The sequence below is a fragment of the Anomaloglossus baeobatrachus genome, chromosome 3 (assembly GCF_048569485.1).
Source record: "Anomaloglossus baeobatrachus isolate aAnoBae1 chromosome 3, aAnoBae1.hap1, whole genome shotgun sequence".
NCBI classification, from domain to species: domain Eukaryota; kingdom Metazoa; phylum Chordata; class Amphibia; order Anura; family Aromobatidae; genus Anomaloglossus; species Anomaloglossus baeobatrachus.
The window spans coordinates 455,672,280-455,687,350 of record NC_134355.1 but is presented as its reverse complement, the minus strand read 5'-3'; the positions used below and the strand labels follow the sequence as shown (position 1 = coordinate 455,687,350).

The 15,071-nt window shown below is 45.0% G+C and overlaps 1 protein-coding gene across 1 annotated transcript in view; it reads left to right on the top strand.

Annotated features, from left to right (window-relative positions):
- Positions 1-15,071, top strand: part of LOC142297272 (putative cation-transporting ATPase 13A4) — a 243,681-nt gene that overhangs the window by 17,018 nt on the left and 211,592 nt on the right. Inside the window, exons 6-7 of the mRNA XM_075341527.1 lie at positions 989-1,069; positions 4,044-4,113. Coding sequence (XP_075197642.1) covers positions 989-1,069; positions 4,044-4,113 — 151 coding nt within the window. The remainder of the gene's footprint in view (positions 1-988; positions 1,070-4,043; positions 4,114-15,071) is intronic.

The following is a 15,071-nucleotide window of genomic DNA, read 5'->3' as shown; positions in this document are numbered from 1 at the left end:
GCAGGATAGTTATGCATACCGTGTTATCCGGAGGATAACACTGCAGTCAGATGCTCTTCTAGGCACGCTAATTAAGGTTCATTACTATTCCCCGCTTTCCCCACCCACCCTCAGTGTCTGTGATTGGTTGCAGACTGCTAAACATGCCACCCCCCCCCCCCCCCCGTGTCGGCGTCTGTGACTAGTTGCAGTCAGTTTGCTGTACAGTAGTGTCAAAATAAATAAATAATTAAAACATTTATGAAGCCTTCCACCATATTTTGATAGCCAGCATGGGTTAAACACCAACTGTAGGCTGTTGACAAATCACAGCTGTCATTAACCCCTAATATTACCCCGATTGTCACCATACCAGGACAATCCGGATGAGTCAGGAAAAGTGCCAGGATTTGCAGAACTAATGTGATTTACCAATTCTGGGCAGCTGTGGTTTGCTATTTTTAGGCTGGGAGGGGTACCTGTCCTCGTCTCCTTCCATCCTGATAATGTCAGTCCCCACCTGTCGGCTTTACCGAGGCTGGATATCAAAAATGGGGGGGGAATTTACAGCTTTTTTTCCCCTCTATTTTGATATCCAGCCACGGTAAAGCTTACAGGTGGGGGCTGGATATCAGACTGCAACTGTTGTTTAACCCGTGCTGGCTTTGAAAATATGGCGGGAGCCTACATCATTTTTTAACACTACTATTAAGCAAACTAACTGCAACGAATCACAGATGTGGACATGGGGGGTGTATAACGGTCTGCAACCAATCACAGAGACTGGCATTGAGATTGGGTGGGGGAAGCAGTGAATATTGATGAACCTTAATTAGCAGGTTGTTCGGGGTCAAGTTCGCTTGCCAAACCCGATTTTTTTTTTTTATGTTTCCCGTGTTGGCTTGGTGAATCCAAATATCCACAGGTTCGCTCATCACTAGTCCTGGATAACTACTTCAAAGTTGTATTTTATAAATCAAATCCATAATCTAATATATTTTCTTTTTAGTGTCCTTGAAAAAGACCTGTCATGTTCAGATTTACACTCAAAATATAGTTTTGGTCTTACCAAAGATGAACAGGAAGTCAGGTATAAACACTCCTATCCTTTCTTCTGTCTTATGAAATGATGTTATTCTGATTTTCCAATATTTTATCATTAAAGCTGATTAACTGTAAAATGAAAATTTAGTGGATTAATTGCTGTCATTTATAAATACAGTATATCTGATTACAGTGGATAGAAGCATGCATTGTTTATATAGGTAGAAGGCTCATTAGTTAAAAGAGTTTTGCTGTGAAAAATCATACAGTTGCATAATTGATAAGGTTTCGATCATTGACAACAAGATGCGGTCTTAGGCTATGTGCGCACACTGCGTCTTTTTGACGCTGCATTTTTGTGCGTTTTTGGCAGCTAAAAACGCACAAAAACGCACCTGCGTCAAAAAAACGCGGCAAAAAACGCACGCGTTTTGCCGCGATTTGGTGCGTTTTTTTGCTGCGTTTTGCTGCGTTTTTGCTCACTGCGTCTTTATGCGTTTTTTATCAGTGAACAAAAAAAAGGTCTGATGTCATTTCCTTCTTCAATGTGTTCTTCATTCTCCACTAGTGTATGCAGAAGAGCAGACAGCTGCAGAACTACAAGGCTCAGCATACTCCATCCAATAGTGTATGCAGGAGAGCAGACAGCAGCTGCAGAACTACAAGGCTCAGCATGCTCCATCCAGGACTATATGCTTGAGGGAGAGTCAGGGGGAGCAGACCTACAAGGCTCAGCATCCTCCTTCCAGGACTGTATGCAGGATTTTTTTGCCCCCCCAAACAAAAAAAATGACGTGGGCTTCGCCATATTTTTGTATGCTAGCCGGGTACAGCAGGCAGGTACGGGCTGCCCCCAACCCCCAGCTGCCTATTTGTACCCGGCTGGGAACCAAAAATATAGGGAAGCCCTTTTTTTTAAATTATTTCATGAATTTCATGAAATAATTTAAAAAAAAAATGACGTGAGCTTCGCCCAATTTTTGAGTCCAGCCGGGTACAACTAGGCAGCTGGGGATTGGAATCCACAGTGCAGGGTGCCCATGCTTTCTGGGCACCCCCGCTGTGAATTGCAGTCCCGCAGCCACCCCAGAAAATGGCGCTTTCATAGAAGCGCCATCTTCTGGCGCTGTATCCAACTCTTCCAGCTGCCCTGATGCCGGGTGGCCCGCTGGGTAATAATGGGGTTAGGGCTAGCTGTATAGCTGGCCCTAAGCCCGAAATTCATGGTGTCACGCCAATATTAGACATGGCCACCATGAATTTCTAGTAAAGAAAAAAAAAAACACAACACACAGAAAAATATTTTTATTAGAAATAAAACACAACACAATTAGTGACTCCATCTTTATTGAAATAAAGAACCCCCCCTCCGCAGTAATCCTGGGTCAGGGTCCCGCGCCGTCCAATCCGGATCCAATATCATCTGATCGGTTTGCTGGAAGGCAAAGCGATCAGATGATGTGTCAGGTTCAAGTGCCTGAATCCCATCACACATCAGCTGATGGTATAAAAGCCGATTATACAATCAGCTGATGCATCAGTAGAGAAAAAAAAAAAAAAAAACTCACTCATGTGCTGATTACCGGCAGCTCCTGGAGCGATGGGGCGGGAGTCTGATCCTGTCCGATCGCTGCAGCAGCTGCCGGTAATCAGGGATGAAGTCTCCTGACGCATCCGCTGATACCGGCCGGGCGCCCGCGTCACCGCGATACTTACGATCACCTGATGCGTCAGGTGACTGCATCAGGTGATCCATCGCCAGGTCCTGCATCCATCGGAGGTTTCCCGGCCGTCTGCACACAGCCGGAGCGGCGATACCGTGAGAGGAGATGGGAGCGGGCATTGCACCGGGAGGCTGCAGACAGGTGAGTATAACTTTTTTTTTTTTTCTACTGTTAACTTTTGTTTTCGCAGCTGCTTCCACCTCCCGCCCAGACATGGCGCCGCACGGCAGCATACATGCACAGGACGGGAGGTGGACGCAGCGGTGACGGTACCGGGAGGATTCACGCTTCTGTATATACTGACAGAAGGAATCCTCTTCCTGTACACGTCACTTTACTACCCACCTCCTGCATTTATAGCTGCGTTTTTGCTATTTGCGTTTCTCATTGCGTCTTTGAACATCCCATTGAACTCAATGGATGAAAAGCGCAGTGAAAAACGCGGGAATAATTGACATGCTGCGTTTTTGTGGCACCACAAAAACGCAGCTGAAAAAAAAACAGATGTGTGGGGACAGCAAAAATTAAAACTCATAGACTTTGCTGGGGAAGCAAAGTCCTGCAGTTTTGAGGCCAAAAACGCACCCGAAAAACGCGCAAAAACGCCGCGAAAAACGCCGCGAAAAACGCACTGTATGCACATAGCCTTAACGCGAACCTGTCCGCATAATTTTGTGATGTAAGGTAAAAACATGGCGATGAAATACTGCTTTAACTGATAGCTTTGATGAAGAAATCTTCTTTTTCGTTCTTTTTTTCAATCATGATTTGAAGTTTTCTGCCCATAGGATTTCGATGCACCTTGGCCGGACTGTACAGTTGTTCTTCTTCTCCCTGTCTGTGATTCTCCAGCCCCTCCACATACCTACGGTCACTGCAGAGATTTTTAAACAAAAGAAGCAAGCCATTTACAAATGGGAGGCAGATGGGCTGGGGAATCAATAGGAGAAGACCCAGTGTATATTCCGGGCCCTGTGCACCGAACTGTAATTAGCAGAAAACTACAAATGGTGGTTAAAGAAGAACCACAGAGAAGATTTCTTCACCAAATGTATCAATTTAATTTGCATTACAGCACCATTGCAGCCATATCTTTCCTTTAGATTTAAAAAATCGTACTCATAGCTTCAATTGAGATCTAAGAGGTAACAAAACTGAAATTATATCAGAAAGCTACATAACTTTGCATATCACAGTGATTTGGCTTTCCTAAGATAAAACTATAATACTAGGTAATATTATAGATCTGTGTCATACGGCTTTGGTACAATTATTATTTGTATTTTGTTTGAACAGACGACAGATCTGTGGACTAAACACAATTACAGTGAAGGTCACTCCTGTGTGGAAACTACTTACAAAAGAGGTAAAATGATAATAAATGTTTATATATAACATACAGGCTCTTTACTGCATATAATATTAAATCTACAATTGCCTCTCAATAAATTAGAATATCCTCAATAGTTAATTTATTTCAGTAATTCAATACAAAAAGGGAAACACATATATTATATAGAGTCATTGCACACAGAGGGATCTATTTCAAGTGTTTATTTCTGTTAGTGTTAATGATTGTGGCTTACAGCCAATGAAAACCCAAGAGTCATTATCTCAGAAAATTAGAACATTATATAAGACCAACTGAAAAAATTATTTTAAACTCAGAAATGTTGGTCTACTGAAAAGTCTGTACAGTAAATGCACTCAATACTTGGATGGGGATCCTTTTGGATGAATTACACTGTGTTCAGAATTATTAGGCAAATGAGTATTTTGATCACATGATAATTTTTATATAAGTTGTCCTACCTCAAGCTGTATAGCCTTGAGAGCCAACTACCAATTAAGTAAATCAGGTGATGTGCATCTCTGTAATGAGGAGGGGTGTGGTGTAATGACATCAATACCCTATAAAAGGGGTGTATACTTACTAGGCAACTTCCTTTCCTTTGTCAAAATGGATCAGAAAAAAAGATTTGACGGACTCTGAAAAGTCCAAAATTGGGAGATGTCTTGCAGAGGGATGCAGCAGTCTGAAATTGCCAAACTTTTGAAACGTGATCACCGAACAATCAAGCGTTTCATGGCAAATAGCCAACAGGGTCGCAAGAAGCGTGTTGGGCAAAAAAGGCGCAAAATAACTGATCGTGAATTGAGGAAAATCAAGCGTGAAGCTGCCAAAATGCCATTTGCCACCAGTTTGGCCATATTTCAGAGCTGCAACGTTACTGGAGTATCAAAAAGCACAAGGTGTGCCATACTCAAGGACATGGCCAAGGTAAGGAAGGCTGAAAAACGACCACCTTTGAACAAGAAACATAAGATAGCACGTCAAGACTGGGCCAAGAAATATCTTAAGACTGATTTTTCAAAGGTTTTATGGACTGATGAAATGAGAGTGACTCTTGATGGGCCAGATGGATGGGCCAGAGGCTGAGCAGTAAAGGGCAGAGACTTCCACTCCGACTCAGACGCCAGCAAGGTGGAGGTGGGGTACTGGTATGGGCTGGTATCATCAAAGATGAACTTGTGGGACCTTTTTGGGTTGCGTATGGAGTGAAGCTCAACTCCCAGACCTACTGCCAGTTTCTGGAAGACAACTTCTTCAAGCAGTGGTACAGGAAGAAGTCGGTATCGTTAAAAAAACCCCCGTGATTTTCATGCAGGACAATGCTCCATCACATGCATCCAACTACTCCACAGTGCGGCTGGCCAGTAAAGGTCTAAAAGATGAAAAAATAATTACATGGCCCCCTTGTACACCTGATCTGAACCCCATAAAGAACCTGTGGTCCCTCATAAAATGTGAGATTTACAGGGAGGGAAAACAGTACACCTCTCGGAACAGTGTCTGGAAGGCTGTGGCGGCTGCTGCACACAATGTTGATCGTAAACAGATCAAGAAACTGACAGAATCTATGGATGGTAGGCCGTGGAGTGTTATCATAAAGAAAGGTGGCTATATTGGTCACTAATTTTTTGGAGTTTTGTTTTTGCATGACAGAAATGTTTATTTCTAAATTTTGTGCACTTATATTTTTTTACCTTGTGAAAATAAACAAGTGAGATGGGAACATATTTGCTTTTTATTAAGTTGTCTAATAAGTCTGCCAAGTAATAGTTACCTGCACAAACAGATATCCTTCTAAGATAGCCAAATCTAAAAAAAAACAACTCCAACTTCCAAAAATATTAAGCTTTGATATTTAGGAGTCTTTTGGGTTGATTGAGAACATAGTTGTTGATAAAAAATAAAACAAATCCTCTAAAATACAACTTGCCTAATAAGTTTGCACATGGTGTACTGCATCAATGCAGCATGGCATTGAGGCAATCAGACTGTGGCACTGCTTAGGTGTTATGGAAGCCCTGGTTGCTTTGATAGCAGCCTTCAGCTCATCTGCATTGTTCGGTCTGTTGTCTTTCATCTTCCTCTTCACAATACCCCATAGATTCTCAATGGGGTTTAGGTCGAGTCCACACTGCAAAAAGTACCAATACCTGGTTTAATACCCACGTTATCACTGTGCTTGATTGGCGAGTTTGCTGGCCAATCAAGCACAGTGATAATATGGGTATTAAACCAGGTATTGATACTTTTGGCAGTGTGGACAGGTGCCAAGTCCTGTTGGAAAGTGAAGTTTCCATCTCCAAAAAGCTTGTTAGTAGAGGGAAGCATGACATGCTCTAAAATTTCCTCGTAAATGGCTACGCTGACATTGGTCTTCATAAAATGCAGTGTACTTACACTAGCAGATGACATGGCTCCACTAACCATCACTGATTGTGGAAACTTCATACTAGACCTCAAGCAGCTTGGATTGTGGCCTCTCCACTCTTCCTCCAGACTGTGGGACCTTGATTTCCAAATGAAATGCAAAATTTACTTTCATCTGAATACAACACTGTGGATCACTGGGCAACAGTCCAGTTCTTTTTCTCCTTGGCCCAGGTAAGATGCTTTTAGCTTTGTCTATTGGTCATGAGTGGCTTGACACAAGAAACGCGATAGTTGTAGCCCATGTCCTGGATATGTCTTTGTCTGATGGCTCTTGAAGCACTGACTCCAGCAGCAGTTCACTCCTTGTGAATCGCCCCCAAATTTTTGAATAGCCTTTTCTTAACAATCCTATCAAGGCTGCAGTTATCCCAATTGCTTTTGCACCTTTTTCTACCACACTTTTTCTTTCCACTCAACTCTCCATTAATATGCTTGGATACAGCACTCTGTGAACAACCAGCTTCTTTAGCAATGACCTTTTGTGGCTTACCCTTTTTGTGGGGAGTGACAATGACTGCATTCTCAACTTCTGCCAAGTCAGCAGTCTTGCTTGTGTAGCATACTCAACCTAAGAGACCATTTTAAATGCTTAAGAAGCCTTTGCAGGTAATTATTCTAAAGCGGGCTTTACACCCTACGATATTGCTAACATTTTATTGTCGGGGTCATGTCGTTAGTGACGCACATCCGGCGCCGTGAGCGATATTGCAGCATGTGACACGTTCGTGCGACCGAAAACGATCGCAAAAATGCACAAAATTGTTTGCCGTGGAGAGGTCGTCCTGAATCAAAAAATTGTTCTCTTTTTATTAGCGATGTTGTTCGTCATTCCTGCGGCACCATACATCAATGTGTGTGACACCGCAGGAGCGACGAACATCTCCTTACCTGCCTCCACCGGCAATGCGGAAGGAAGCAGGTGGGCGGGATGTTACGTCCCACTCATCTCCGCCCCACGGCTTCTATTGGACGCCTGCCATGTGACGTCGCTGTGACACCTCACGAACCGCCCCCTTAGAAAGGAGGCGAATCGCCAGCCAGAGCGACATTGCAGGGCAGGTAAGTGCATGTGATGGGGACTAACGAGGTTGTGTACGACGGGCAGCTATTTGCCCGTGTTGCACAACCGACGGGGGCGGGTACAATCGCTTGCGATCTCGCTAGTGAGATCACAGTGTGTAAAGCCTGCTTAGTGCTTAACTTTCTGAAATAACTTTTAGGTTTTCATTGGCTGTAAGCCATAATCATCAACATTAATAGAAATAAACACTTGAAATAGATCACTCTGTTTGTAAAGACTCTATATAATATATGTGTTTCCCTTTTTTGTATTGAATTGCTGAAATAAATTAAGTTTTTGAAGATATTTTAATTTATTGAGATGCACTTGTACATCAGTGTATGGTGTAACATCAACAGTCATAATGTTTTTTTAAAAAAAATATTTCATTAAAACATAACTACAAAGTCAAGATCAATAATATATTCCAAATTATTGTTCTTTGTCTTAAATTGAGTTGAAGGCCGGCCCTGCGCCGGCCAGAGCGACGCCGCAGGGCAGGTGAGTGCATGTGAAGCTGCCGTAGCGATAATGTTCGCTATGGCAGCAATCACAAGATATCGCTGACGCGATGGAGGCAGGGACTCTCGCATTCGGCATCGCAAGCATCGGCTTGCGATGTCGTAGTGTGTAAAGTACCCCTAAGCCCTAGATTAGTAATGGGAGATGTCTGAGACCCCCCCATTACTAATCTTTAAGTGAAAGGAAATAATCACAAACACTGAAAAATGCTTTATTTAAAATAAAATACAATAAAACAATCCTCGTTCACCAATTTATGAACCTCCAAAACACCCAGTTCTGATGTAATCAACATGAGGTTCCACAACGATTCCAGCTCTGCTACATCCATACTGAAGGCACAATGCGTGGGCACAGAACGTGACCGCATACTGTGGGTTTCAGGCAAAGACTGAGCCGCAGTGATGAGTCGTGATGTCACTCAGGTTATTTGCGGTCACAGCTGGAAGTTTACACGACCCTTGACCTGTGACCATGGGAAATCTGACCTCAGGTGACCTCATTAAACTCAGTGACCTCAGGTGTGGTCACTGAGTCCACAAATGTACATCTCTTGGCAGAAAACCGTATGTTTTTGCCAAGAGATGCAGATTTGGTCCTATAATTTATATACTATATTTCTGCACCAAATCTATATCTTTTCTCAAAAAAAGCATCAATACACAATACGGTTTTGAAGAGATAATGATTTGATTTTTTTTTTGCCATTAGATTTCAGCACCAAATCTGCATCTCTTGGTAAAAAAAAATGCAAAAAAATAATTTTGACGCTGTTTCTTTGCTGTTTTCTGCCACGAGGTGCAAATTTGGTGCTAAAATCTGCACCTCCTGGCAGAAAGCCGCTCCAAAATGGAGTCAAAACCATTTCTGTGCAAAGTTTTGTCAATGGATGCAGATTTGGTGCTTAAATTTATACATCATATTCCTGCACCAAATCTACATCTCTTCCCAAAAAATGGCATCATTATCACACCAAAACCGTATTCTGTTTTGAGTCATTTTTTTGCCAAAAGATGCTGATTTGGTGCAGGAATATGATATATAAATAATAGCACCAAATAAAAAATTCTGCCAAAATATGCAGGTCTGTGAACTCAGTGACCTAACCTGAGGTAAGGTCACTGAGTTTAATGACGTCACCTGAGATCAGTTTACCTACAGTCACAGGTGGAGGACCGTGGGAACCTCCGGCTGTGACTGCAAAATGATTATATATATATATATATATATATATATACAGTGAGGCCAAAAGTATTGGCACCCATGCAATTCTGTCAGATAATACTCAGTTTCTTCTTGAAAATGATTGCACTCACAAATTTTTTGGTATTATTATCTTCATTTATTTTGCTTGCAATGAAAAAACACAAAAGAGAATGAAACAAAAATCAAATCATTGATCATTTCACACAAAACTCCAAAAATGGGCCAGACAAAAGTATTGGCACCCTTAGCCTAATACTTGGTTGCACAACCTTTAGCCAAAATTTCATCGAACAACCGCTTCCGGTAACCATCAATGAGTTTCTTACAATGCTCTGCTGTAATTTTAGACCATTCTTCTTTGGCAAACTGCTCCAGGTCCCTGAGATTTGAAGGGTGCCTTCTCCAAACTGCCCTTTTGAGATCTCTCCAAAGGTGAGCTATGGGATTTAGGTCTGGACTCATTGCTGGCCACTTTAGTAGTCTCCAGTGCTTTCTCTCAAACCATTTTCTAGTGCTTTTTGAAGTGTGTTTTGGGTCATTGTCTTGCTGTAAGACCCATGATCTCTGAGGGAGACCCAGCTTTCTCACAATGGGCCTTACATTATGCTGCAAAATTTGTTGGTAGTCTTCAGACTTCATAATGCCATGCACACGGTCAAGCAGTCCAGTGCCAGAGGCAGCAAAGAAACCCCAAAACATCAGGGAACCTCCGCCATGTTTGACTATAGGGACCGTGTTCTTTTCTTTGAATGCCTATTTTTTTTTTCCTGTAAACTCTATGTTGATGGCTTTTCCCAAAAAGCTCTACTTTTGTCTCATCTGACCAGAGAACATTCTTCCAAAACATTTTAGGCTTTCTCAGGTAAGTTTTGGCAAACTCCAGCCTGGCTTTTTTTATGTCTCGGGGTAAGAAGTGGGGTCTTCCTAGGTATCCTACCATACAGTCCCTTTTCATTCAGATGCCGACGGATAGTACAGGTTGACACTGTTGTACCCTTGGACTGCAGGGCAGCTTGAACTTGTTTGGATGTTAGTCGAGGTTCTTTATCCACCATCCGCACAATCTTGCATTGAAATCTCTCGTCAATTTTATATATATATATATATATGCATATATATTACAGTGTCTGTTTTTCTATACCATTTAAATCATGACAGAGGTGTAACTAGGGTTTACGGCACCCGGGGCAACAATATTGGTTGGCGCCCCCCCTTCCCACCCCCTTTGGGTAGTTGTCATGAGACCGCTCATTCATATATGAGTTGCACACTTACAGTGACATCCTGATAAGCTACTCTTCCTAAATCTCTCAATATTTAGTACAAAACTGAGAGAATTGGAAACGAAAGCCAGTTCATTATTATTATTATTTATTAATAAAGCACCATTAATTAAAAGGTGCTGTACATGAGAAGGGGGTTACATACAGAATACATATACAAGATGCAGTAGACAGACTAGTACAGAGGGAAGAGGACCCTTACATTCTATAGGATTTTGGGGAGGAGACAGTAGGTGTGGTGTAGGTCGGGCGGCAGTTCCGCACAGTGGTGAGGTGGCAGCAACGCATGGTGGTGAGGCATTAGCTGTGGTGGTGGTGAAGCAGTTGGGTCATTGAAGATTATAGGCATTTCTGAACAGATGAGTTTTCAAGTTCCATTTGAAGCTTGCAAGTGTAACAGATAGTCTGATGTGTTGAAGCAGCGAATTCCAGAAGACAGAGGTAGCTCGTGAGAAGTCTTGGAGGCGGTTGCATGAGGAGCGAATGAGAGAGGAGGAGAGAAGGATATCTTGGGAGGACAGTAGATTACGTTTTGAAGTGTAGTGGGAGATTAGTTTAGAGATATATGGATGAGACAGATTATGTATGGCTTTGTAGGTCAGTGTTAGTAGTTTGAATTAGATACAGTGGAAGATTGGGAGCCAATGGAGGGATTTGCAGAGAGAAGTGGGGTGGTATTGAAGAGAGAGGTGGATCAGTCGGGCAGCAGAATTAAGAATGGACTGGAGAAGGAGAGAGTGTTAGCAAGGAGGCCACAGAGGAGGATGTTGCAGTAATCGAAGCGGGAGATTATGAGGGTATGCACTAGCATTTTTGTAGATTGAGTATAAAGGAAATGACAAATTCTGGAAAAAGTTTGAGTTGAAGATGGCAGGAGGTGGTGAGAGATTAGATGTATGGTATGAAGGACAAGGCAGAATCGAAGGTTACTCTGAGGCATTCAACTTTGGGTACTGGGGAGAGCATGATGTTATTTATTGTAATAAATAGATAAGGTAGTGTAGATAAGATGGAGGAAAAATGATTAGTTCAGTTTTGGCCACTATGAGCTTTAGGAAGCGAGAGGAGAAGGAGAATATGGCCAATAGACACTCCGGGATACTGGACAGCAGAGATGTGACATCTGGACCAGAGAGGTAGATATGAGTGTCATCAGCATATAGGTGGTACTGAAAGCCATGGGACTTTATAAGTTGTCCCAGGCCACAGTATAGATGGAAAAAAGTAAGGGTCCAAGGACATTGCCTTGAGGAACGCCAACAGAGAGAGGGCGGGATCAAGAGGTTGTGTGGGAGTGGGAGACACTAAAAGTGTAGTGTGATGCCCTGGACTATCCAGGTCGTCCCAGGTAGACACAACAACACTACACACCCCCCTTCCCAGTTAGGTAACAGTAGTCAAACTAAAAACCTTGTCACCACCCTCCAGGTTTGATGTCCACACCAGGGAGGTGGAGCCAGGGGGTGAGCTCCACCCACCGAGGAGTTCACAGGCCTGGAGGCGGGAACCCAGGTAGTGGTAGTCGAGTTGGAGTCTAGCTCAGGCTCAGAAAGAGCCAAGTTCAAGTCCAAAAGTAGACCTGTGCTCAGACATTAACTGATTGCAGTCTGGACCTCAGGGGTTCATTCCCACCTAAGTCCCGATTGAAGGCAACAGCCCAACCATTCCGGATGTGCCACCGCCAAGGCCCAGAGATCCAAAGGGCCAGCTGTTATGATCCGGAACCATGGAAGACCACCACAAATCATTGTCAAAAGGTGACAAGAGCATTGGCAACTAATCTGGCCGCCATCCTCTTACTAACCATCACAACTACAAGTAGCCGAGGGGTGAACTAACATCCTGTGCACAGCGAACCCAGCCGGAGAACTAACTATCCTAAAGGTAGGAAAGATGAATAACTCTCTGCCTCAGAAAATAGACAAGAATAGCTAGCCCCCCACATTCAAAGGCTGCGGTGATATAGGAAAAACACAATACACAGGTAGATGACAGGATTAGCAAAAGGTGAGGCCCCCGCTGACTAAAATAGGAAAGGACAGGAAAGGGACTGATGGTGGCCAGAGAAAAACCCTGCAAAATACCAACTTCCTGATAGTACAAAAAGGCCCTCAGATCGCACGATCTGAACTCCGTCCTATACCAGGTGCCCTTGTCATACCAATGAACAGAAAACAAGAATCATAACAAAGTTAACAAGCCACAAACACATGGACCCAAAGGAGCTATACTCCACACAGAACTGAAGGGAGTTACTCAACAATCCACTAAGGGGGAAAATCCCTGCAAGCAAATAAACTGAAACCAACCACAGCAAATGACAAACCCAGATAAACAAAAGAACCAGACAATAAATAAAGAACAAGCACTTATCTGGGGAAGATGTGGTGTAGAGCAGGATTAAGCAGGCTGGAGATACAAAGAACAACTGACATCCAGCAACAGCCTGCAATCAGACCAGGATTTAAATAAGCAGAGAGTTAGCAAAGGAAACACCCACTGCACAACACACCTGGTCCAAGTCCAAACCATTCCTGGCCACCAGAGGGAGCCTCCCAGCAGCCAAAACATAACTAACATTCAGCCGGTTGCGGGCCCTATTCATCACTCCGTTTGGTTTACCAGTGACTCCAGTGTCTTGTGTCAGATTGAGTACACCAGTGCCATTAAGCACCGTGCCGCACCGCAACACTACACCCTGCACCCCGGGCCTCAGCCCACCGGACCACGGGACCAACAACCCCTACCCACGGAGGGTCAACACCTAGCTGCACCATTACACCGCTCCCGGGAAACCCGTACCTTCACTGCAGCGGTGGTGTCCACAATCACCACAACCCGTGGGTGGCGTCACGAACTATCACCTCAAATCCAAACACCCCAAATCCCCGCGTGTAGCACCAACTCCCTTGCAGAGCGACGTGACCCCTGGGTCCGTGAGAGACTCGAGCCACCACCCGCCGTGCGAGCACGGATCCGAGCGGCTCGGCATTCGCAGCCGAGCCCGCGGGGCGGTACACATCGACTCTTCTGGCGTCTGCGAACAGGATTGAGCCAGTCCACTTACCAGTGGAAGTGCGCCTTGAAATCCCTGTAAGCGGCGTCCCGCTGAAAAATTTGAGAATCCACCATCTTTGGCATGAAGAGTTCCCACCCGAGCCGTCTTCCCTGAGCAAAAAAGGGCATGAAAGCAAGGCCCCTCCCGCCGAGAGCGGAGCGGAGTAAAGAAGCTAGAGAAGTGCTCGAAAAAGACCAAGGGGGAGCAGCTGAGCTGGCTGCTGCTGATGCCCATGGGAAAAGAAAAGGAGAATGTCGGCGCCCAGGGAGGCGAGCGGAGTGGCACCCGTCACTGGAGTGGCGGGGCCTGAATATAAATCAGTCAGCCAGCAGGCGGCTCCCGCTCCGGTCGCAGGAGCGGAGGTCCCAGGGATGCCAGCAAGCCCAGCGGCACCCACCGAAAGACCCGCCGGTGGTGATGACCCTGCGACGGTAATGGAGCACGCACCGGTAGGCCACCTGGCTGCACCTGGGAGGCCAGAATCAGAAAGCAGCGACTCCGATAGCAGCATCCCGGTGGCTACGTATATTTCGCGGGATGGCGGGAACGGCTACCAGATGGCTTTATCGCTCCGAGCATATTACGCGCTACCACTGGATGAGACGGATACAGAGTCAGTCTCTGAAGATGAGTCCCCACCCGCCGTGCTGGTACCAATCTTCAGGCGTTGCGGCCTACCCGGGCACTTTGCCAGAGTGTGCCCCAGCGGAGCCGAACCTTAAAGTTGCAAGTAACCAATGAAGTTTTACAGTTCAACGGTTTAAAGTTAAAGTTTTAAAGGACTCGCTCCTACAGTACCCGGAATCCTTTGTTGAACGCCCCCATGTTCCCGTAGGGCACCATCCGGTACGCTGGGTGGAAGGAGCCGGACCCTGCCTGACTTGTTGAATACCGCCGGGGCCGGAGACCGGTGGGCGCCATTGCGGTCGGAGCCCCTGGTGGAGGACGGTGGGGAGTTCGAGGAGCGAGGACAGTTCAACAAGTGGAGCCCAGCTACCGTACCCGCACCGCAGGCAGTGGAAGACGGGGTCTTTATGGACAGTGCCACCGTGAGTGGATGTGGCATTGGGGACCCGTGCTGCCCTGTGGTGGACAGGGGAAAGTGGCTGCAGGAGGCTGCGCTGGCAGTGGAGTTTTACAAAAGGATGAGGAGTAAGGTGGCGGATCCCCGTATTTACAAGAAAGTTAAAGTCCCCGTTGGGACCCACCAGCAAGTCCCCGTTGGGACCTATGTTTATGGTAGCGGACCAGCTACTGAATCGCCCATCCCTGTTGGGACTTTTGTTGCCCCCCTGGTTGTTTCACATGAGAAATCATGAACATGACTGAGAACTAGCAAGCCACCCAAAAACTTTTGGGCTTGTAAATAGGGCCCTTACTGCCCTTCCCGCAACTGCCGGTCTCCAGGGAG